Below are 26,709 nucleotides of genomic sequence, written 5' to 3'. Positions count from 1 at the left end.
GCTACACTGGTTGCTTAAAAGAGGCACGACACGAACAGGCAAGTCAAAGCATTTGTGAGATGGTTTTCATGTAGTAAGCACATGTGCCATATACGATGGGCTTTTTACCACACTTAATATGTATCAAGAAAAACACTACTGCAAATGCTTTAAGTAAATTATAGCAAAGCTCAAGAGTTTTCAGCATATCAAGATGAAAAGGAAATTCTGAAAAGTTATGGGCTATTGAAGGCTTCATCTGAAAGGTCCTTTACATTTGACCAAAAAATTGGCATAGCATACAACACTTTTTGCTGTCAAAACACCATGACAGAACCCAACAGACTGCATTAAGAGTTACTAGACTAAAGCCCAAAGGATTCTATAAAAGTCAAAGGCTTCACATTTGTACAAACTTAAAATGGTACTACATCACATCAATGGAGCCCACTTTCTTCCATTGCAAGGTTCCTACACCATCAATATTTCCACAGAAATGTCTCACTTCTAAGTGCAAATGATAAGCAGAACACTCATTTAAAGGGGCTCTATCATTGGGAAAAGTCATTGATATGATTGGTATGGATTGATATGATGTGTCCTCTTCAGGAAACATCAAATGGCAACAACTATATAGTTGCTATCATTGATCATTTACCCAAGTGGACTGAAGCATCAGCTGCATTATTGCATTTCAAAATCATCTACACAAACCTTGACTCCATAGATTGAAGCTTGCAGGATAAGTCAGCCAATCTATAGTCAACAACAGAGCATGCGTTTTATCTTAAAATTAAGCATGATTTTAAATGTCATCAATGTTAAAGGTTTATATTGTAACAAGGACATGCTAGTCTAAATGTCCTAATACACAGGATGACTATTGGGTGATTTGTCGTCCAAGATAGTTGTCCCTTACATTGAGCAATAAGTGACTTATTGATAGAGAGAAATCACTCATACTCACCACCCAAAACACTTTGGCCCTCTGCCAGCCACCATTTCTCACTTCTCTGGCTAAAGCTTTTGAATTTTTTTTTCCCATCCCGTCGGGGTTTCTAGGTCACCTGATCAGTGTATGACACGTGACCAATCTTGTAGTTTCAAGATTGTATGACTTGAATTACTTCAACCAGAAAAAGGTGACTGTTCATAATATCAGTGTTTAGAGTTAATATTTCAGTCACTTCGCTTTTTCACTTAAAGGGGTTGGCCACTTTCACACCAATATTGACAAACAAATGTACAATAAAAAGATATACAATTTTCCAATATACTTTTCTGTATCAGTTCCTCACAGTTTTCTAGATCTCTGCTTGCTGTCATTCATTCTGCTTACCTCGAGTGGATAAAAGTCTGACCATGGTCATGTGATTTACGGTTCATGGTCATGTGATGAGCACACAGGTGCTGCTCGTTACAGTCACAGCACAATAATCAGAGATCTTCCTGGTAATCAGCTGTGCACCTGTGTGTGCATCACATGACCATTGACTGTAAATCACATGACCATGGTCAGTTTTATCCTCTAGAAGGAACAGAATGAATGACAGCAAGCAGAGATCTAGGAAACCGTGAGGAATTGATACAGAAAGCATATTGGAAAATTGTATATCTTTTTATTGTACATTTGTTTGTCAATATTGGTCTGAAAGTGGCCAACCCTTTAACTTACCAAAGCTGAATCCCCAATAAAATGTTGAAAAATTGAGTAATTCTTGTGTATATCACTCAATGCTACTGTTGGAGGTATAATATGGTCTGAGGGGTATGAATTGGCCTAGATCAATTAATAATCCAGATAGTCTGTACCTGTTACATTGGTATGTGAAAGCAACAATCATCAACGGAGACCACATCCTTGATCACCAAGCCCCCACCACCCAGACAATGGTACATTCATGCAAGACAATTTTTCAACGAGAATCCCCCTGGCAACCCCAACAACCCGAGACATGAGAAAATGGTCTTGCTTGTCATTGGTCAGTGAGGTAAGAAAAGTAGGGGGGCGCTGCCCTACTTAACACCCCTTTATTTCTTTCTTTTTTTTTTTTTTAAATGTAGATTGTGAGCCCCACATAGAGCTCACAATGTACATTTTTCCCTAACAGTATGTCTTTTTTTGGAATATGGGATGGAAATCCATGCAAACACGGGGAGAACACACAAACTCCTTGCAGATGGTTTTATGCCCTTGGCGGGATTTGAACACCAGGACTCCAGCGCTGCAAGGCTGCAGTGCTAACCACTGAGCCACCGTGTGGCCTCGACCAACACCCCTTTATTTCTGTAACCTTTTTGTATATCTGAATAGGAGTGTGTGCGTATATGTAAAGATGTTTTTATTTGGTAGACTCATTTGTGTTGTATAAACTTCATTCAGTATAGACATCAAGATGGTTCCAATAAAGAAGGGTGGAAATCACTGTCCTTGGCACCAAATTAAATCTCCCATAATCCGTGTTAAAACAAGAAATTTTTGTTTTAACTCCCCCATGAGCACAATTTGGGTCTAATACACTAAGCAAACATGAGTAAATGTAGAATATTTTTTTGAAATAGCAAAGATAATAAAGGTAAGATTTTCAAGGCTGTAAAACCAAATAAAATAATTTTTTTCAACCATGGACAGATTTATATCTTAGCGGAGCTACATTACTCTCAGCACTCCAGCATACTACTTAGCAACAGTCTGCACCACATACATAAATAAATGTAATACTTACAACATATGACTTTTGTATATACAGACTTATCCTTCGCTTCAAAAACTTCAACATAATTCCAAAAGTAAAAGAACATACAAATTCCCTATGCATATCAAAAGAATCTGATTTAAAACAGAAACATACATGACATACGCATAGAAGATCGCAGTGGCAGGTTCAGGAGTGGACATAAAAGCAGTTCGCTGTACATATAAGAGACTCCGTTCTAAAACTCCATCTCCTCAATGTTATTGGGATAAAGTCAGAAAGCTCAGCAGAAAAGGCCTGCATTTGCAGGATACCACAGAAACCGCATACAGGAGAATGTGATCTCCAGGTCCCTTCTCCACGGATGCTCTTACAGCATAAAAAGAAAAAAAAAGTAAAGCTTAGTGGTGACAGTCACTTGTCATGATTGGTCGCCAGTGTATACAACTGTGAATGCTGGAATCTCACGATTTTCATTTTCACCAGTATCAGGAAATTTAACTAGTGAGTCTGATACACGCCATGCAGCTATGGTCCTCCTGCTGCAAACTATGGTAAACCATTTCCTTATGGTAACGGTAGTTGGTTGGCAGGATGAGGACACCTACAGATATATCGGACTTCTACTTCTGCCATATCATTGAACCTTTTTAAAGAGGACCTTTCATGTCCCCAGTGATGTGCAGGTGTTATATACTTCTACAAAGCAGACAGTGCTCTGAATTCAGCTCAGTGTATGCCTTCTAAAACGAAGATATCTGCATAAGAAAATTGGCATTTAACATGCATTGCTTTTATATCCGAATGCCTATCCAGTGTGAACAATGGATAAGCTGGGGCTCATGTGCTTCCTTTCTTCAGGTATAATTCTAGAATTCACATCCTGCATGTGGTGAGAAATGTTTTACTAAGCTCTGTCACAACCAGCTCTGTTTGTTCTTGCATGGAGTTGCTCTTCTGTCTGGTGCCTTGTCATCTGACAAGCAGAGGAAATAGGGTTTGGCATTTGTTTTCATCATTTAGAGACATTTTATTGTAATTTTTTTTTTTTTTTTTTTTTTTTACAAGGCTTTTACGCTAAAATTAGTTAAGGTGTGAAAGTAATAGTTGATCTTCAGGAGGCAAGAACAGTTCGAGTTAGCTTACACCTGCAGGCAGGAGATGCCATGTCTGCTTAAGTCATCTGCCAGTCACAATTCAACCCATTCATTGGTGCAAAAAAACAACAACAACAACAACAACAACTATGAGGCTAAAAAAAAAAAAAGCTCTTTCTCCGCCACTTAAAATGTGCATCACTAAGTTTGTGAACTTAGATTAAAGTCATGCATAAGGATGTTTTTTGTAGCAAGACCCCTTTAAAATAGGTTATGAAAAAAAAAAGCCATGAAGAACTCACTTTACAATGACGTGTCATTTGCTCTGCTGAAAAAGGCAGGCTTAAAGGGTTGGCCACTTTCAGACCAATATTGAGGGACAAATGTTATGGTTTGCATAATAAAAAGTTGTACCATTTTCCAATATATTTTCTGTATCAATTCCTCACGGTTTTCTAGAACTCTGCTTGCTGTCATTCATTCTGTTACTTCTAGTGGATAAATCTCGGACCATGGTCATGTGATTTACGGTCCATGGTCATGTGATGAGGACACAGGTGCCGCTCGTTATAGTCACAGCACAATAACCAGACATCTGCCTGGTAATCAGCTGTGCACCTGTGTGCTCATCACATGACCATGACCCGTAAATCACATGACCATGGTCAGTTTTATCTTCCAGAAGTAACAGAATGAATGACAACAAGCAGAGATCTAGAAAACTGAGTAATTGATACAGAAAGTATATTGGAAAATTGTATATCTTTATTGTACATTTGTTTCTCAATATTGGTCTGAAAGTGGCCAACCCCTTTAAAATAGGGGGAGAAAAAAGTGTTTGGTGCATTTCTCGGTCAGAAACCAATCCAACGCATAGGTGGTATAACGTAGACAATTTAAGCCTACATTCACATGATCATGATTGCATAACTGACTTTTTTTTTTTTTTTTTTAACGGCTGTCAAATGGCTGCATTAAAATCCATTAATTAGAATGGGGGCTATTCACATGATCAAAATATGTCATATTTGTCAATGCACTCAGGAGATGTGATAACAGACACCCCTCGGGTACAAAATTGCTGTGAAATAATGGATATGCAGCCTAACAATGCACCAGATTTATCGTCCAGCTTGAGCCACTATGGGATCTTTCCCACAAAAAATTGTAGGCTATGTTTTATCCCAAGCAGACCATTTTTTTAAACTGTATTGTTATATGAGCAGTATTGAGTTTTTCAGGCAGGTCACATATATGAAGCTATTATACCCAAATTCCAGTTCATCCTTAGTGACATGGGGGGGGGGGGCTGGCTTTTGTGACCAATCTACAGAGAATGCATGCTTCCACCATCTTTGTTGAGTTCCATACATGCTCAGTCACTGTACCCCATAAAGTTAGCTACTGGGTAGGAGTACATAAAAGAAGGGCTTCACGAATTTGAATGATGGGAAATCAGTCTTCATGCTGAAGCTACAGACATGTCCCAGAAATGGAAGACCGTGAAAACAACAGCATTTAAAGGAGAGTGCATCAATTTCAAGTTTTTTGTAGACACACACAATTGGGGAGGCAAATGTGACTCGCAAGCGATATACTAGTGTTAAAGCGTAACCAAACTATGGGACAACTTGTGATTTCCTGGCATTGTGAATCATTAATACATTTTAGTGATGTACTCTAAAAATAAAATGGCTTCTAATCTCAACTGGTTTCAACCAGTGATATCTATGGAAATAATAGAGCTTGACCTGCAACCTAAAGGGTTGTCCAGGCAAAAATGGACAACCTTCTTAAAGGGATCCAATCATTGGAATCCCATTTTTTTTTCTCCCCAGCACGTAGGAATAGCCTTAAGAATGGCTACTCTTCATATTGGGGGCGGTCCGCAGCGCTCAAACCGCACTGGGGAAGTCTTCAATGCTGTGAGAGAACTCTCCAGCGACACCTCCATCTTCGTCTGGAAAGTCTCCAAGTCTTCTTCAGTTCTGGGTTTCAAACTTCAAGGCATGCGCAGTCAGCTCTTCCATCGGGGCTCGGGCAGAGCAGACTGCACATGCCCGTGGCCATTTTCTTGTGGCCACTTACAACAACTTACTGTGTAAGTTGCTAGATTTCATTAAAAAAAAAAGAAAGCCAAAGTTTGTCAAAGCATATTACAAAATGTATTAATGTCAAATACTGCCAGAAAACCAAAAATGTTGTCCAATCGTTTAGTTATGCTTTACATTCCCTGCTGGCAAAACAAAGGCCTGAGGCTTCGGACACTTTAAAGGGTTCTATACAGTAATAAAAGCTTACCAAGTGTATTCATTGCACTGCTTATGTTTTATTACTGATATACACCTACTTCCCCCAGAGACCTGTTCCACTACTTTTCTGGACACCTGCTGGGGAGGTTGGAAGTCTCATTCTTCAGTCTTCCCTGCGGCCTCTCTGATGTCCCCAACTCCCCACAAACTGAGTCTGTCATCTGAATTGGAACTTGTGCAGATTCAATGGAGACTGGAACCAGAGTTTCTGCCTCCTCAACAGGAATGAATGGGGCTACAAGGGACCAGTCTGTACATTAGATATAAAGCTTAAAGGGGCTCTATCATTGGTAAAAGTCATTTTTAGATAAGCACCTCCTTGCATAGCCTTTAGAAAGGCTATTCCACACATACCTTTTGTATCTAAATCGTCTCAGTGGTTTTTGAATTAGTCCGTTTTTATTCATATGCCAATTAGCCTCTTCGTGCACTCTGGAAGTCTCATCGTGCACCCTCTGTGCTATTCTTTCCTATGTATGTGTACAGCACAGGCTGCTGCTGGTGAATTCCTGCTTGCTGTTTGCGCGCACACACAGATAGAATAGAATAGCAAAGATGAGAGCTGCTAGGAACTTCCTGTGCTGGCTGGAAGCTAATTAGCATATGGATAAAAACAGACTTATTCAAAAACCACTGAGGCAATTTACATACAAAAAGTAGGTGTGAAAGTCTAAAGGCTACGCATGTATGTACTTCGTTAAAAATGAGTTTTCCCAATGATAGAGCCCCTTTAACCAGTACAGGGAATGCATTGATAATCTTTATTACTCCACAAACAACAACCAGCGTGCACCAGAATTGAAATTTATGCCAGTCAGGAACTGGCACAGATTTTAGGTATAACACACAGGCATGAGCTGTAGTTAATTTACCGGGTTGATGAGTTCCAGCCCTGACCTACCTTGGTCTTTGCACTTTCATAAAAGGGCCATGATCAAAGATGTGCCCCACTTAGAGTCATCAATGTCAGAAACCTGGCACAAAACAGTTTGTCAATCTGCTCCCCCCTCTTTTCCTCTCCCATTGCTCTAGAGGTAGTTTTTCCTTTTTAGTTTGGGCAGGAACACAACCTAGTTTAGAATTTCTGTCAATCTCCAGTTGAAAAACAGTCCCAAGATAACGTTTTCAGGGTTAAATGGAATATTTCATCAGACAGGCAATACAAAACGGCAGCATATTTAGAAGCAGTTAGCCAAGATTAAATACTTAAGAGTATCGGTTCAAAAGGCAAAACAAACCAGCTCTTTCAAGTACAAAGAGAACAGTATGCAAGATAAAGCAGAACTGATATTATGAAAATGATATTATGTCCTTTGGTCATATGGCCATGACCCAGCTCAATCCTGTTAAAATAAAGGGGCTGGGCTGCAATACACAATTTACAATGTATGATACTGAGCTTTTTAAGTAAGAGGCAACAACCACCAATATAATCCCAGAATGCCCCTTTAAAGCTTAAAGTTACAGAATAAGAGGTTCTTCTAGTAGTCCACTTCAAACCTTTAAGACTCAGTAGTTCAGAAAGGGTGCCGAACATGCCAGATAGACAGCTTTGTGGTATGAAGTAAGAGAAATCTAAACAGTTATTCAATCAGGAAAAGAGAATTTAACAGTAAGCCTTGAACATGTAAAGGCACAAATCCCTTAAACAGATTCTTTCAGCATTTAGAAATACACATGCAAAATCATGTATTGTATGAAAGGACCCAAAGTTGTAAATGACCCATACCAATATAATTACCCCATCAAAGAGTTTACTTCATGAGATAACTGGGTGTGTTATATTCTAGATACCTGCGAGACCAAATGCTACACAAACCTCTAGGAATGTCAATTTAGTGTGGATGATAGAGTAATAATGCCATCAAAACCCTTCTGCCAGTCATTGAGACAGTTGAATTAGCCTTGTGTCTAAAGATATCAGACTACTCCTTTCAGACAGTTCCCAGAATGCACTGTAATTCACTGCATATATGTAACACTGTCTGCAATCTGCTTGTCCCGAGGTTACAGAAAAGTTGAGAACATGGTACATTTTTACAACCCATCAACAAAAGTATAAATATAAGCAGAGCGATCGTGTGCCAATACAAATATACTGACAAAAATGAATCTATGATAAAAAAAATTGTGAATTTCCACCATATAATGTATTTTTTGGTGATATCTTTTACAACTGGACTTTGAGAAAAATAAAGGTCTAAGAAAATCTAACTTTGTATTACAAGTAGTCGATAAAAGAAAAAGCGATCAAACAGTGCTCCCCACAAAAATCGGGATAGGTGGTCCTCCGCAATGATACCATGGTAGGATTAGTTTGTATATATGAGAACATACACAGCCATAGACTATACAGGTAGATAATATAAACTGGGCTTTAATACCCATTATTATAACTCTGTGTTAAATAGTGTATACTAGAAGCCCTAACGTTCTATTACCTTACGTGTTTCGAAGAAGTTCTCTTCAGTGGTCAGATATTATCCCTAAAATCCATTTTCTATCAGTCTAATCTGATGTAGACAAACTGTAGCAGCACTAAGGGGTATGGGTGGCAGCTCCCACATTTTAAGAAACTGTTCGTAGCAGTTTCCTTACGGTGAATTCTGGTGGGAATTATCCAGTCCTCTAATTTCCATATTCAAGTATAGGAATGTCAATGTACAAACATTAATCTTGCTAGAAAATCTGAGAAACGAGATACTCAAGGAGGCTACAAAGGCCTTAAAACTCAAATACAGAAGCAGTCCACAAAATCAGGACATCGTCAATATATCTTAAAGGGGTATTCCCACGTCGCATACTCACCGTCTTAGTTTCTGTGAAATCTTCTGTCTTCCGGCTTTGTTGCGACATTGGTGGGCGGGGTCACATATGCAAAGCCAAGCGGCGAGATGCCGCTGGCCCTGCGTGCGCGCTCATAGACCAGTCTAGCCTTCACAATGCGAATACAGACCCGACAGGGTGTCGGGTCTGTATTCGCATTGTGAAGGCTAGACTGGTCTATGAGCGTGCACGCAGGGCCAGCGGCATCTCGCCGCTTGGCCTTGCATATGTGACCGTGGAGCGGAATAACAGCATCGCTTCTGCCGCTGCTGGCTTCATGCAGGGCAGAAGCATAGCAATGTTGCTGGCTTCACCTGTGCCGGCGTCTAACCCTGTATTGGCGGCCCCTTCCCCCCAAAGGGTAAACTACCCCCCCCTCCAGGCTCGCTCCCGTGCACTTAGCCACTCCTCCCTCCCCCCTGAGAGCAGGCAGATAAATCACTTGACTCATGAGCAGCTAAATCAGGGCTGTGGCCACAAAGAATTGAATAAAGTAATATAGTGGACAAACAAAGCAGTTTTGCTGAAGCAGTGTATTTAGGAAAAGTCTTACATTCACATTAACAAGCATTATAGATAGGATCCTTGTGATGGAACAACCCCTTTAACCATAGTGTTATAGACGATGTCCAATGGAAATGCGGTATATAAAACCACATATGCCCAAGGACATGAAAGGTCCTCTTGAATATTAAGACCTTAGATGAACACCACATGAAAAAGGAGACCAGGTCATCATTTACATAAAAACTAAGCCAAAATGCAGAAGCAGCGTGTAAAGACACAGCTTCCATAGTAGGGGAAATTAAGTATCAGAAGGGACTGGATAATGAAAAATGTGGCCGATTGATAGGAAAAGTTTGGGCAATTTGCTGGTCTGGAACATTGACATGCCCATGAACTCCTCTGTATAGCAAAGTATTCTAGAATCAAATGTGAGGTAATCTAACAGCTAAGACTTTCAGCCGAAAGGAATCTGTTACCCAGTTTTGAGACATTCAATGGACCAGATTATGATTTATTTATTTATTTATTTTTTTTAATTAGGTACCAATAAATAAACCCATAGAACTTAAAGAGGGTGTACTTTGTATCTCTATCCCTACTATCAAAATCGGGAAATCTGATGCATTAGAAAAACAAAGTATTCCAGTCAGAAATACTTAAAAACTCTGGAAAGCACAAACACATTAACAGAGTCCAAGATTGTATGATTAAAAGTGAACTGATGACTGTTGAAAACGATTTGTCAACTTTTTCACTGCACAACTGAACTCAAAACAGTACGCATCTTGAGTTCTCAGAAACAAAACGCACACAGCATCTGGCAAACTTTTGCAAAAAAAAAAAAAATCTAAAATGTCATGTGAACTTCAACAGTTTTCATATGTGCATTTAAAAGGGGGTATGCAGTTTCGAAAATTGTTGACATATACTTAGGCCAAGTCATCAATATTAGAACTGTAAGGGTTGGGACCCGCGCACATCTGCTGTTCAGAGACTGTATGGCTGTTGGACCATTACAGATCTAATAAGGATAGGCCATCAATATTATAAAGTGGATAAGCCCTTTAATTAGTGTTTCTCCTAAATTGTATTCTAAAATGAGTGGCCAACCAGGACAATGGCAGGGGTGTCATGGGTGGACAGGAAAGTTGGGCTTATAAAGAGGAAGAATTTTGTAAGGAGTTACAAATTGAAAAAAGCATAAATCAATTTCACAATTCATTTTGGCTGTACCCACAGTAAGAAAAAGGTAGATTCTGAAGAGGTTTTTAAGAAGCAGATCAAAAAAATCATGCAAAAAAAAATTAACCTATAGAGTTTAAGAACAGAGTGAAACAAACTTCTATGAAAGCTGGTTCTATCTAGGAGTGATGTTAGTCCATCACCATTTGAACAATGCAAAAGACAAGACAAAACCAAACAGCACGTAGTGAAGTAAAAAAAAAAAAAAAAAAAATTTCTACACAGATTTATTGTATAAGTTTTAATTGTATAAGTGGGACAGGTTGTAAATATACTTATTTGGTTAAAGTTCTGAAGTTTTACACACAAAAAAAAAAAAAAAAAAAAAAAAAAAAAACACACATGGAAGAGATAAAAAGGATATTCACAAAATACAATGTGGGGCACACACGTTAATATACAATAGGGTAAGAGATAAAGATGGAGAACATAGGGGTGAATAATAGCAGGGGAGAAGAGTAAAACAAAAAAAATTGGGGTGGGAGTTTGAGTGGGTCAGTTGGCGTCACTGGGAAGGAGGCTCAGGTTGTGAACCAGGTGGAACAAGGTGTAAGGAAGTCCCCAGGCATGGAGTGGCTAAAACCCCCAAGTGGGTCAAAAGAGGAAGTTATGTAGCTGGGCATATTCCTACCAAAAGAGGGTTTTGTTGGGATATTGTCCCTGCAAAAATTGGAAGGAGAGAATGGCAAGATCAGGATCGGGAACTTCATGTACCGAAGAGAAGCTCTAGATGAGGAATGTATCCCCATCTACTGGCGCTGAAAATAAGGGGTTATTACAAAGAGGAGTCATAACATCAGGTCTTTGTGAATGACCATATTCATCAGAAGTCTGTCTCAAAGGGTTAAGAGATGGACAGTGTAGAAAGACAGGTACTGGAGGGATGAATTGAAGACGCCAGCCAGGGTTGAGATATCAGGGACAAAGGGGTTAATGATTCTTCTGTCTGAACCCACTGTTTATGTGAGGTGTTGTGGAACAAATCAGTCTGGTCAGTATAGCTGCCTGGTGATGCCTAGAGAAGTCCAGAAGGCCCAGGCTTCTGTAGTTTTGGGTGAGTTATGCTAAATTAGAGGAATCCCATGGGAGTGGGAGTGGGGGGGGAGAATCAAAGTAGTAGGGGCCAAGATGGGAAGGGCTTGAAAAACCTGAAAAGAGGACCTTTCACAGGGGCGGATCCAGGGCCGGGCGAGCCGGGCAACCCTAACAAAATGGTCCCGTCAGCTCGGCAGTCGGGCAAGTGCCGGGGCCCACAGAGCCTCTGGGGGCCCCCCGGCACTTGCCTGTCACGATTTCAGCTCATCGGCGTCCGTCTGCCGATGAGCTGGAATACATACGCGATTAAAGCAGGAGCTGTGACCTCAGCTCCTGCTTTAAAGCTCCGGCCCGGCTTGCGTGTGTAGGCGCGATGATGTCATCACATCACGCTTACACACGCAAGCTGGGCCGTAGCTAAGCAGGAGCTGAGGTCACAGCTCCTGCTTTAATCGCGTATGTGACTGGAGTGGGAGAGAGGAGCGTCGGGGGAACGATGGAAGGTGAGTGATAGAAGGTGAGTGTAAGTGTTTGTTTTGTATTAAATATTAAGGTGGAACATAATGAAGGGGGCCCATGAAACTGGGGGGCAAATGAAGGGGGGGGGGGACGGCATGACACTGGGGAAGATGAAGGGGGTGGTGAGAGAACGGCATGAAACTGGGGACAGAGATGGAGGGAGCCCAATGAAACTGGGGGGCAAATGAAGGGGAGGGGGGTAACAGCATGACACTGGGGAAGATGAAGGGGGTGGGGAGAGAACGGCATGAAACTGGGGACAGAGATGGAGGGGGCCCAATGAAACTGGGGGGGCAAATGAAGGGAAGGGGGGAACGGCATGACACTGGGGCAGAGACGGGGGACATGAAACTGTGGGCAGATGAAGGGGGAGAACGTGATGAAACTGGGGACAGAGATGGAGGGGGGACATGAAACTGGGGACAGAGGAAGAGTGTATATGAAACTGGGGGAGAGATGGAGGGGGGGCATATAATTTACGGGTGACTGTAGGAGGATTATACTATGTGGGAGCACATGATAAATGAATGAGAATGGGTGGAATCAACATAAAAGTGGGTGGAGCCAAATTTGCCGCGGCACGCAGAGCGCGCCGCACATTTTACCCCTCTTTCTACTCATTAAAAATTAGGAGGTATGGCGTTGGTGACGCCACACTCCTGCATGACGTCACTCGCTTCATCTGCGACGCACAGTGTCTCGACTCCCCCGCCTCCTTTACAATGGGGCCCGCTGAGGCTCTGTCGCCCAAGGGCTCATAAAAACCTGGAGCCGGCCCTGGGTCAGCATGTCCCGATTTCAACTCATCGGCGTCCTACAGACGCCAATGAGCTGAATACATAGGCGTTTAAAGCAGGAGCTGTCACAGCTCAGCTCCTGTTTTAACGCTGAGCTCCAGCATTTGTAGTCGCGATGTGATGATGTCACATCACGCCTACAATATGTGTATGAGGGAGAGAGCTGCGGGGGAACGAGGGAAGGTGAGTGTGTGTGAGAACAGTATGACGCTGGGGCAGATGAACGGAGGGAGAACGGCATGACACTGGGGCAGAGACGGGGGGGGGGGGGGGACATGAAACTGTGGGCAGATAAAGGGGGAGAATGGCATGAAACTGGGGACAGAGATAGAGGGGGGACATGAAACTAGGGGTAGATGAAGGGTGTATATGAAAATGGAGAGAGATGGAGGGGGGGACATATAATTTACGGGTGACTGTAGGAGGATTATACTGTGTGGAATCACATGAAAAATGAATGAGAATGGGCGGAGTCAACATAAAAGTGGGTGGGGCCTAATTTGCTGCAGCGCACTGCGCGTAGGGGCCCGCCAAAGTCAATTGCGCAGGGCCCCGCAAACCCTGGATCCACCACTGACCTTTCATGTTCTCGGGCACATGCTTTTTATATACTGCTGGAAAGCCGACAGTGCACTCAGTTGTTGCTTCTGTGTACTTTATGCTTCTATTATACCTATATGGAAACCACCAGCATTTCCGAATGTACAATTGATATACTGCTGTGATTTGCAAAAACGCAGATATTTTCTGCAGTGTATGGATGGGATTAGCCAGAATCAGGTACTGTAACACATGTTAACGCAACGTGGGGCCCCAGCCTTAATGAGAAAAATAATTCCAAATGCACCACTTTAGAGACTGCACCCGAAACTCACAGGCCCAGGACATGCACCAAAGCACATACATTGAATGACAATGCTTGATAAACTCAGAGGACATCTTGACACCACCTTATACTATAGTGCACAATTTGTTAATCTGTTATACATTAGTAAGTTTCTATGAGTCATATCCAACTTTATGCCAGTGATGTAAGCCAACAGATTAAAAACTTCTACAATAGCTTATCTTTTCTCCAATTATCTTGTATACCAAATGATTAAATGAGTATCTATACTAAAGGTTAAGCACTATGGAAAATTTTACATCTGACTTTTATTCATGTGAAAACAGTGTTAAAATGGCAAAGACCAAGAGGTTAAAAATGTTAATTCACTTTTTTTTTTTCTTTAAAAATAGGTTTTGGACCACCTCTTGACTATATTTGTACTTCCAGTGTTAATTAGCTACAAGAAACCATGCAGCCGCAGAACCAGGGATCCGGTTGTTACTACAGTCAGACCTCCCACAGAGAAGACAAGGATTTTTTTTTTTTTTTTTTTAATTACTGTTGCTGCCTTTGTGATGGCTGTGTACACAACAGTAAATGAGCCCTTCTGTACACCTATGGCAGCCCCAATGATGCGGTACCATAGAAAATAATGGAGCTATTCACAGGACCTATTTTATAACTGTCCATGTGACTGATCCTTTAAAATCATAGGAAGCGTTATTCCTTGGTCAACTTTCACAGATCACTTAAAAAATCTAGGAGGGATCTGTGAAAACTGCTTAACCTTGGATGTACACTCAGCTGTGAAAATGCACAATTTTCACAGCCGAGTACACGGCCCCGTCGTGTGAATGGGCTTTTCATAAAGATATATGTTAATACATGTAGAAAATATTGGCTCAATAAATCTATTCTCAGACAAGTGTATGGATTGCATCTCCTTTACATAGTGTCAACAAAAAAAAAAAAAAAATTCTGGTCAGCTGAAGTTACTCTGGTTTGGCCCCAAAATGGTGCCCAATTGAACCGAAGTGTGCCATTTACCATTGTCTAGTTTTAAATTTACACAGATCTTTTGCACAGCAAGTTCCAAACTCAAAAAATTAATAATTTGCTTGTAAATGGTGGAGTGTTTGCAATCCAGTTTTAGGATATAACCTTTCTAGCTTGGTATAACAATCTAAAAACAGCAATTTTGGAAGACATGAAAGGTCTTTTTTAGATGTGGCATGTTATATACCACTGCAAAGCCAACAGTGCGCTGAATTGAATGCACTTTGTTTTGTAGGATTGTGCCCAATTCCAGAAAATGACTGTTAGTTTCAGTTACCAATATCACTGCCAGGGTCAGCCTCACAGCTTAGAATCATCGCTGGGTGGTGAGGAACACCTACCCTTTACATTATAGGTCTAAAGAAGTGTATAGGTGGTGGTGTACCCAGCAATAACACTTAGCTGATGTTGGTAATAACTTGCATACTGTGTAGCAGCGTATTTCACAGATACATCCACCGGTCAGATCTTATGGTTGCCATTCAAATATGCTCTAAAGCCAACCTTGTGCAGAATTATTGAGGGTTATCTAGACTGTACTAGACCTATACATGAAAAAACCTGTGGCAGCATTAAGTGACACAGGGTACGTTACTCAAGATCGCTCACTAGATCTCATTTTGTTGTACTAGTAATCAGAAAGGCCTTTAGGAAATAGGACAGGAAATTTGTGCAATGGGAAAATAATTCCAGATGTGGATTCTACACATACGGTCATATTCATTGCTACATTTTGTTTAGGTACTAAGACTACTGGTTTTTGCCGTACTTCAACAGCATAGCCTAAGTGCAAACACAAGCAATGATTAAAGATATCAAAATTTTGCTGAGTTTTAGTGCCATAAAAAAACTATGCAGCACACATCAATATGAGGAGCTCCTCTTTAATACAGCACAATAAACTGCTATGGAGAATTGTAGCAGTACCCAGGGTCTCTTACAAGTTCTTACTCAGGATGACTACACACACTGCACGGGTCTAAGCCATGTGGACAGGGATGTGATAAGGAGCTGAGCAATAGGCATGCCGGACCAGGGACTGAATTGTGACACTGTCTAGCTGGCAATTTTATGGAGGAACTAGCAGGAGGACCTGGCTTTGCATGGGTAGATTTGATTTTTTGTTAGGATAAGCATCATGTGAATCTCAGTATGGATATCATTGAAAAACCTGCCAACAGTTGTTACCTGGAGTAAGGCTCTACTACATCTCTACATACACAGCATACCCATCTGTGTTATATCTCTGCATATGCACAGCATACCCCAATCTGCTACATCTTTGCATATACACAGAATACCCAGCTCTGCTACATCTCTGTATACCCACACAGCTCTGCTAAGGGTGTAGTGTATAAAAATGTCAGGTTTGTTACGGAAACCTGGAGTATAGCCGTGTGTGACAGTTGGCACGCCGTGTCTGTAATTGTTCCGCCATCTCAGTAGCTCACTGGGATGCCATATAATGAGCATGTTGGCGTCGATCCGCCTGCTCCGGCAGTTCAGCTGCTCTGAAGCTGGCCTGCCACTTAACTTGTACCTGGCAACGTCCCTGTGATTGTTTCAGCATCTCGGCAGCTTGCTGGGACGGCATATAATGAGCCTGTTGGCATCAAAGATCCACCTGCTCAAGCATTTCAGTAGCTCTCAAGCTGGCCTGCCACTGAACTTGTTCCTCACGCTGTGCCTTTGATTGCTCTGGTATCTCAGCAGCTCGCTGGGACGCCATATAATGTGTGTTGTTGGCGTCGATGATCAGTCTGCTCCAGTGTTTCGTCAGCTGTAAGAGCCACTTGACATCTAGCTTGTTCAATCCTCCTCAGCTCTGCTTGAGGAGAACTCTGACTTCTAGCAGTGTTATCTTTGTGTTTACATAGAGATATAACAGAACAGCTTTATCAGCACAAAGAGCAAATAGCTGAAATCTCCTGCAGTGTAACATAGTATATGAACATAAATTCCTAACAGTCATGAAACCATGTCATCTACCAGGATAAAAAGTAGATAGATAGTTTGTAACCTCGATTAACACACATGCTATGTGCCACATTTAATCCAAATCCGTTCAGCCGTTTTTGCGTGATTGAATAACAAACACAAACTTTCAAATTTATAATAGTAGGATAGGATTGGAATGAAGTGTCACTATTTCAATTTGTTACTTTGGCAAAGGTACAAATGTGCATCTCTCTGCTGCCAAACTGTGGGTGTTTGGGTTGTAAAAGGTGAGGATGTACAGTAAAAAAAACAAAAACAAAAAAAAACACGCCACAGCGGCATGCCAATGACAGTTTGGGTGAGATGCATAAAAAAAAGGAAAGCAAAGGTATCCAATAAAAGTAAGAGTTTAATCCTCGTCACCCTTTATAGCTATTCCTCAGTACTCCTTTGGGTCACATGCTGAACTCTATTTCAACATTTCCGCTGTTGTCACATCATTCTCTTCCAGGCCTGTGAATGACCGTGTGTGTGTGTGTGTGTGTGTGTGTGTGTGTGTGTGTGTGTGTGTGTGTGTGTGTGTGCGCATGTAAAAAAGCTAAGTTTTGAGGTCCATAGTGTGAGCTACAGTGTATAAAAAAAAAAAAAAAATTGCAATCACCAAAAAAAAAAAAAAAAAAAGCACACAAAAAAGAAAACATTTCCCAATTCCTAAAGCAGATTTTTTGCAGCAGCATAGATAAAACAATAGTCCAGTTGTTGAGACTGTACAGCTGTTAGTTCCCAAGAAGGGATTGAAGAGGGAAGGTTTACTGAACAAAAAAAACTTTGATGCGGTAAAGCTTTTTTGAGTGTTTTGCATCGAAACTTTGTTTCAAGATTCTTCACTAACACACAAATACTGTAGATTCCAGGCTGCAATGCAGAAATAAGGCCTTGACAACAACTATCAGAAAGATGCCACTCAGTGTAGGTGAAGAAAATGCAGCAGGCTATTTGCAGATGGTAAGTCTTGCGAGAAAGCAGCATGGAAATACACTTTAAGGTGCTAGGTTTCCAAGAAAGTAAATGTCAACTTTTTACTAATTGTACAATTTACTATTGAGATTCAATTTTGTAACAGACTTTCTCATCTACTAAAAGGAAGTAAAATAGATTAATAGACCAAGCATCACCATGACCTTTCAGACAACTTTCGACTTTCTAGCAGTATTTGCGTTAATTTTATAATACACTTTATTAACACATTTTTGATCCTTTCTGTGAAATCCTGTATTTTTCCACTCTTTCCTCGTTTCTGCATCAAGAGCCGTTTCTGCGCCTCAATGTAGGGGGCTGTGTAACATGTAGACAAATTGAGAGGAGGGGGGGGGGGGGGGAGTCACTCCCACATTTCAGTCCACATTTCACAGCAAGGATCCAAATATTTGTAAAACTATATTACAAATTTTTAATGACCAATAGTGTCAGAAAACCAAAAGTGGTCTGAAAGTTTAGTTATGCTTTAAGTAGAATCTTTGTACAAACAATTTTGCAGGTAAATTTTATTTGGCAGAAGATACCAGTTTCCCAGGATTCATATTCTAGGTGCAACATATGAGCACGATACTCATCTTCCGGTAGGGGAACATTTTTACTTGTTCAGTGTAAAAAAGTGGGAGGGAAGTTAAAAGTATCAGGAAGAAGGATCTTAGCATGTCCACTTACTCCAGGTTGGGGGGGTGGGGGGGGGAGCTTGGCAGATACAGGGACGAAGAGAGGGGAAGAAGAAGAGCAGTTGTCTGCCAGGATCACAATACCCCACAAATCAATAATAGTGCCGTGCGTCTCTGGAGCGGTCACAATATGATTAGTGCACAGGGGTGCACTTTGAGTTGTATTCTAAGATACTGTACTGTGTAATATGCTACAGGTGTGCTTCATTACAGAGGAGTGGTTTGTACATTATAGGGGCAGTGTTATAGTGATATTGTATATACACGGAAGGGCCATGTGCAACTAGCCACACTGCTGGATTAAAAAAGAAAAAAAAAAAAAAAAGTGTGTAATTTTGGCTATTAGTGTTGGAGCAAATGGCTCCTAGGTAATTTCTGTTATTCTGGGCCACTGCCAGGGGCAGGGCATGATTTGGTTAATTTGCCTACAGACAGCTGTGAGGTAGGTAAAGGGTGAAAATGTTATACAGCGATATTTTAGGGCTATGATTCTAAAGGAGAACCGAAGCTGACCCATCCCTAGGGCACCAAGTCTCTCCTGGATACCCAGAAAACTATCACTGCATTGCTTAACCTGTAGCTGACCGCTCTTTGGACCACACACATCTGGGGACATCTGGGGAAGGTTATTTAACTCTGCAAGGACAAATTAGAAGCTACACAAGATGCTAGCTGTAACAGCTGGAATCCCACAGAAATAAGGCAGGGACAGTAGATTACCTTTCCAATTGCTAAATGAGCGCTGTGTGTACAGTTATGGAAGCCCATGGGCTGGTTCAGTTTTTAGCAAGGAGCTAGAAACTGAACCAGCCCATGGGCTGGTTCAGTTTTTAGCAAGGAGCTAGAAACTGAACCAGCTCCTGGGTCCTAGAGCATCCAGATCAGCTCGGCAGTAAGTGCAAGTAGGTTGTATTACTCCTGTAATTAGGGATAATATATCAGCCCCAGTTACAGGGGAAAATAAAAAAAATAAAAAAAGCATCAAAATGTTCCCCAAAATGAAGGCAACAAAGTGGAAAAAAAAAAAAAAAAGTAAAAACAAAACAAAAAAAAAAAAAAAAAAACTAGCTGCTACAACAGGAAGCTTTGGATCACCTACAATAAAATTACCATAACAGTGAAAACTATTTTAAAAAATAAAAATAAAAAGTTAGTACTTTGTTCTAAAAATAGGAAACATGGGACTTACCACTTTTTATCAAGTCCATACAGATTTACATTGGAAGAAGAAGGGGAATCGTTCTCCTCTTGAGTCACACTCTTATGTAACGACTGAACACTGCTTTTATGCCTTCTTATATACATATTAACCATAAAAGTATATATACTAATAAAAATGCTCATGTAAAGAGTTAAATATGAAAATACAATAAAATAGACGTTATAGTCACCTGGTCCAGTCTTAGAGCACCATCTTCAAATCGTTGTTTACGTAAATTTTGTGCAATAAGATGCAGGTTGAGAACCGCTTGCTGAATCTCATCAATGGTATGGTCAGCGGACACAGGGGGCAGCTCCCGGGCATCAAGCAGTTTCTCTGGACTCTCAATCATGCTTTGTGCATGATCATAGCTCAGCTTCACACAAGAGCAAATAACACTACGGCCAAACCACTCATCAAGGATCTAAAGTGGGACCAGAAAAATTTTGCTTAAAATTAAGTCATTAGAAAATATGATTATAACAGAATGACCATCTCTATTATGAATTTTTAAAAGGCTGACTTTCCCTTCACCAGAAACTATAGATTCATGGGGCCTCGTGCATAAGGCCAGGTGAGGTTCCACTGGACAATGTCTCCCCCCACAACAGTCAGCCGTGTCCCATCACAACATTTAATCTCTTTAAGCCACAGGCATCTCTTCAAGCCACAGGCATTTGTCAGTTTTCATTTTTGACTTCCTGCCTTTTAAACCCATGACTATTTTTCTGTTCACAAAGCCATATGAGGGCTTAAAGAGGGTTTTCCCCCCCATCTTACTGTTTCACAAGTTTGCCTGCTTTCTCTTCTCACATGTCTTCCCCCTCTCCCAGAACCCAGGTATAATCCAGTTTTTAGCTTAAATGTATTCTGGTTTACAGCAATTTTTTAACCCCAAAACGCAGCACACTCTGAATATGATGGAACACAGGTTGAAGATGCCCTTTGAGTAGTATGTAAATACAGCACATTGAGTCAGGATTGGACTTTAGGCAGCACTTGCACCCCTGGGGCAGTCACCACCTACTTCTGAGAAACAACATATGACCATCTCTTGAATTTAGGTGCAATAGACAGAGTATGGGCAAGCACCACCATCCTTCTACTGTGCATGCCGAAAACTTTTTGAAAGCTGAGAGTACAGAGGGGTGGTCCTTCATCCTCTCATGGGTGGATCTTGGAGGGAATTAAGGGAGGTAATTAGGGGGGGTAATCTGCAGCACTGACTGAAGCACAAACTCCAGATACACATATTTAGAAAAAAGAAAACAAAAAACACCAAATATCGATGCAATGGGGCGGAAGTATGAAATAAAGGCAGTTTTGAAAACCTTATCACAAGCCTAACAAGATATTGTGCTTATCGCTATCTAGTTACGAGACAAAATACTCCCTTTAAACCATTCTTTGTCTATATAAGTGTAAAACCTCTGTGCAGTACTAGGTTATATAATAAACACCATTTCTAGACATTAGTTGCCATATCGCAGTTTGTCAGTTTCCCCTGAATCTCCCATAGCTGGTCGGTGGCAGCTAGCAGTCATGGACTGCACACTAAGGAGAATCTGCTCCATGACCATCTCACTCAGAATCAGCCCCAAGAACATGCAGAATCTACATAGATCTCTCTATATCTTGAGAACATGTAGAATTAAACTGTAGACATATTTTTAAGCCATATTTGACAACTTTTTGTGCTGAGATCTAGAAGTCCAGCACAGTGTCATCCACGGTGTGTAAATTTTCATATAGTCATGCCCCTTTTAAAGGCATGACATGTCCCTTTTTGGGGTATGGGTACGAAATGTGCCATAATTTCCCATCCCAAATATCACCAGTACAAAGGGCCCACATCGTATATACTCTGTGCCCAAGAAATTCCCGAACTCTCCAGGAACGTCAGGAGCTAGGATATCAGCCTTTTTGTGGGAGCCATCCAGACAATTTGGCAGCGAAGACAAGCATGCTTCAAACAAACTTAAGAATTAATGCTTACTTTTCCCTGTGGAGTGATTTTCCATATAACCGAAAAAGTTAGCCTATCTGCCATTGGGTTTAAGCTGCAAAGCTCTTCACAAAGTAATCGGGGCAACATAGGGATGACCTACAATGGAATAAAAACAGCTTACAAAATAGAACAATCTAGAACGTAACATATTAAGCAGATTATGACATAGTTAAAATACTCAAGAAAAGGGGTGGGAGTTATAACTGGAATATGTGCCAATTTAGGACTGCCACAGATTTTGTTCTGGTGAAAAGAACCGCCAGTTGTATGCCAAACAAAGGCCGGAGCACCTTGCACCAGCAGGAGTTAGTGTTTATATAACCAGTCTTAATAAATTCCCCCTATTCTCTTGCATGCTGTGATGTTTTCCTTCTATAGGTCTGAGAGGACACTTCAATACTGCTTCATGCTATTGATATGGGCAATTTATCCTACAAGTTTTCTTGTTAGGCCCTTACATTTATGCAACAAACAACATTAGGTAATATGACAGTTTTTCCATAGTTACTAAAATCTGCAGTGTATTATTCTGACTTTTCTGGGTTGCGCAGAATACCCCATACACTTGCATTGTTTGTCAGGATGTAGACCCAGAATGTTGATCCAAGCTTCTATTACATTTGATATTTACAACTGTGCTGAATGCACTCATACTTGTGAATGAGGGCACTGCTCAGGTGAGACAAGCCATCAATATATGAAAGGAGATTCCCCTGGGTGTTCAATAAACAAGCGGCCAAGCTATGGTAATGGAGGAAGAGTGTGTGTGTGGGGGGGGGGGGATTAATCCATACTACGCTATTACTAATGTGTGTATTTTTATTTTTAACCCAAAAACAATGTTAAAAAGTTATATTTTAATTGTTCCGTCTATAAGAAAATACATTCATCATAGATGTAAAAAGAGCATCCTATTCATACATATATAGTTATGACTAGGTGCCAGATTATATTAAAAAAACATATGTCCATCTACAACAAAAGAATTTATCATAAATAATGCTAAATCCAATACACCTTGTAATACAAAACAAAAGATCAATAAAGTGGATCGTGAAAACAGAAAATTATTCATATAACACTATGTACCATAACCAATATCCATATATTGCATTTTTTTTTTATTATATTTTTATAACTAAAACATTACGTTACATTTTAATCTAACTGTTTAGACAGTGAGGTCAAAGTATGAACATGGACATAAGTTTCAGCCAATATTTTTATATACATATCTAAATACCAAACTCTGTACTACAGACATTTTACAAGGATTTTGTGATTGAGTTTACAAGACTTCAGACTCTCAAAACTGCTGCAATGTTGAAATTGTGTCTTAAGGCAGTCACGTCTAATCTCAGAATTACAGCATTAGGTAATACAGCACATGCTCTAACAGGGGACAGGCACCTATACACTAAGTATACATAGGAAGTAAGATGAGCCAATACTTAATAAAAAAAAAGGCTCCTAGGTGTGCTAAGGATTACAGTAAAATTGAAGCCAGATAAGATAATTTACTACCAGTAAAACATACATTATCAATTGTACACAATGTAAGAAACACAACCAAGCCCTTAAAGCTTGAGTAATCCTAAAGTGCAGTTCACAGTGAAAGCAATTCCACAAGTAAAACACAAATGATCAGTCAATGAGCTAAGAAAATAAATGAGATCCAGAAGAGATCAGACAAGTGGCATTTCCAAAATTCAACAGAGGGGTATTCTTTATCTATGGTCACTGTTTAAGGCTGACGCACACCAAGGGGTTTAGCAATTATACTGTACACTGTTAGGCTAAATACTGAGAAATGGTGCAAGCTTGTCATTTGCTGATCAAAAACAATACAATACAATGTGGTTTCATGTGAAAAGGAGGAAAGGGAATTTTTTTTTTTTTTATTGCAGCCTTCAGAAGAACACACTTTTTTTTTTTTAATGTAGATTGTGAGCCCCACATAGAGCTCACAATGTACATTTTTCCCTATCATTATGTCTTTTTTGGATTATGGGATGGAAATCCATGCAAACACGGGGAGAACATACAAACTCCTTGCAGATGGTTTTATGCCCTTGTCGGGATTTGAACACCAGGACTCCAGCGCTGCAAGGCTGCAATACTAACCACTGAGCCGCTGTGTGGCCCCTAGAAGAACACACTTTTCACCCTTTCCAGTTGACACCACTTTTCTGGCCCACTAACCCCCTCATCCCCATGTTGGTGAACAATGTAGGATACATTTCCAATGTTCATTTTGTGTTAGAAGTGGGTTAAACTACACGAAAATAAGAATATAAATAAAGTATTCAAGAGTAGAACACAGCTGATCGTTTTTGCAAACATTGGCAATCTTTGTGTGAAACAAGCCAACCATTTCAAATAGATGGCAAAATATCTCCGTTCAACTTCGTGTGAGTCATGGAACATACTAGGGTAAGACAAAAATTGCTGACCTCTGTATGATACTATGATATCATTCTGACAAAGAATTGACCAACGTAAATGTGTGCAAACTGAACACCTGGGAGGTAAAAGGCAGGGGGACAGAAGTCATGTCATGCACACCCCTCTTGAGCTTTGCTCTAGTTATAAGTGCTGCTTCACACAGGCAGATGTGGACCATGAGATATGGGAGTAAATGTTGACCACACTTTTCAAACCAAATTCTGGGTCTGGACTCTCAGGATCATCATCATCTATGATGCTAGGAGTCACTGCTTCCCTTCTCTATTGTTTCTTACTGTTATGTTTTTAGTATGGAGACCATGGACTGCAGGGAAAAAGGATCATAGTCAGCCATGATGCTAGGTGAGGTGCAACTCAGGGTTTGGTCCAGGAAATACCAACTCACGTGACGCAACCCCGGCAGTATTTAAGAGATACCCTCATACAATCACAAGAGGGGCTGTTTCTCAGAAAATTAATAAAATAGTCAAACAAATCCATATTTCTCTGCACCTCAGAACCATCCTCTATATATTACATTTTGGTCTCTCCATTCCTGTTTACCAGTATATCCTTCCTAGTTGGATAGAGAGTATAGGAGGGACGCTGCAGCTGGTCTATACTGTACATCTCTGACTTGCCAGCCTTGAGGTTGTGTTGTGCCTACTATAATGCACCAAGCTCACTTGAGCATTCCTTGGCCTCATTTTCTCCATTACGACACCAGGTTTGCCCTCATTGAAGGTTATACTTTTTGTCTGGAGTGTTCCTTTAAAGAGTATCTAACGCAAGAAATGGCAGCATTAAACTTGTGTAGATTCAACATGATTTAACCTGGATTTAAAGGGGTCCTGAATTGCCTAGAACCATAGTTCTGGTTCTTTTAAAGTTGAGAATCTCTGCTTTAAAACACCAGTCTTGTGGTTCTATGCACTAAGGAAGTGGAGCCATCAGCAGTTAAAGACTTCAGTAATTGCAGTACCTATTCCTAGGAGTCGGTTTATTGCCTGTAACTAAGGCAAGGCCCCAAGGCAGTTTGACAGCAGAGATTCTAAGCTTTAAAACTACACGAACCACACATGCAGTATTTACCCCCAGCCACTTATTTCATCAGAAATCAGGGCCTTGTGATTCTTCTTGGCCAATCTGTAAACAGACTATTTTACCTTTATAAATGACCTCAAAAGTCTAACATTGTAAAGCAAAAAACAAAAAGGATGTGTCATATTCTGCTGGGAACTTAGCAGTGTCATTCTCATTAATAAGTATGTACGCGTGTACATTAAAATTATGTGTACATTTAGACATCCCCCTCCTTCCTGCGTTCACCAAGCTGAACTTCTATCATTCTAGAATTCTATAGCACCAGCAGTTTGGTGGTAAATTCAGTGAGTTCAGATGTTATTTTTGTATTTCTGAAGCATAAGTGCAGCCTTAAAACTGGTCATACATATATACTGATATCATAAGCTGCAGTTTATAGGGTATGTCTGTAAAAAAGCTCAAACACTGACAATCATTTACCATAATGTTCCAGACTATTATGGGAGGACTACACTTCACACGTGTTTACATGTGACTGTAATGTCTTTTGCAACTTTTTTTTTTAAATAATAAACACTATAAGAACACTAAAGCTACATGATTATGGGCAGTAGTGTAACGCAATGATAAGATAAAGAGATTCAGATTCATCACTAGTGTGGATTTGGTCTGAGAAAGAAAGCATTACAGAGCTGGAAAAAAATTCTCAAAGTCTATTGAGTTTTATACTTTTTGCATATTACCAGCACAATTTTCATACCTTTTGTACAAGGTACACACTGGTTGCTCTTTCACTTGCCATTAAATCGAGAGCACTTCCTTCTTCGACAAAAAAGCCTACATCGGCAATATGGACTCCAACTTCGAAGTTCCCTGCAAAACAAAACAAAAAAAAAAGCTGTAAATTGACTTTAACGCATAACAGTATGCAGGTAGCGCCTTCAAGTGGTGGCTGCAGATTGGTATATTTTTAATCTAGGTCTATAAAGGGGATTTAAAAGAAATAAGAGCACTAATCTCTTAAGAAATTAATGCATCATAAAAACCACCAACTAAATTTTGGGATTATTATAAAGATAAATTAAAGTTTAGTGATCATTACAGCAGTGACGAGAAGTTGATTTCTTTAAAAGGAGTTCTCATCAATATAATATTTAGAGATAATCAAACATTTTTTGCAAATAAATTTTGTTTTACATATTTTTTTCTTACCAGCTCAGTGGTCACAGTTTGTAGTCTAGGTTGGTTGCTATTAAATAAAACCATACATGCAGGAATTTTCTATGGTGTGGCACAAATCAAAAACCTAGTCATGATTTCCTTATTGTGGACAGGTCATCAGCCACGAACACAACGTATGGAGAAGATAACCCAGCCATACTAAGGAAATTGAGTATAAACGATCCTGCATTGGTCATATCCACTGCCAACTGATCAAGACAGGCCACCACCACTAAAATTGT

General features: G+C 40.3%; 1 protein-coding gene across 2 annotated transcripts in view; it reads right to left on the bottom strand.

Moving 5' to 3' along the window:
* Positions 1-26,709, bottom strand: part of DIS3L2 (DIS3 like 3'-5' exoribonuclease 2) — a 230,714-nt gene that overhangs the window by 60,237 nt on the left and 143,768 nt on the right. For both annotated transcript variants that reach the window (XM_075268480.1, XM_075268481.1), the window contains 3 exons: positions 26,007-26,119; positions 21,746-21,853; positions 19,940-20,173 (listed from right to left, as the gene is read on the bottom strand). In XM_075268480.1, the coding sequence (XP_075124581.1) occupies positions 19,940-20,173; positions 21,746-21,853; positions 26,007-26,119 (455 nt within the window). The remainder of the gene's footprint in view (positions 1-19,939; positions 20,174-21,745; positions 21,854-26,006; positions 26,120-26,709) is intronic.

Source organism: Leptodactylus fuscus, chromosome 3 (assembly GCF_031893055.1).
Source record: "Leptodactylus fuscus isolate aLepFus1 chromosome 3, aLepFus1.hap2, whole genome shotgun sequence".
Lineage (NCBI taxonomy): Eukaryota > Metazoa > Chordata > Amphibia > Anura > Leptodactylidae > Leptodactylus > Leptodactylus fuscus.
This window is presented reverse-complemented; position numbering and strand designations above follow the sequence as displayed.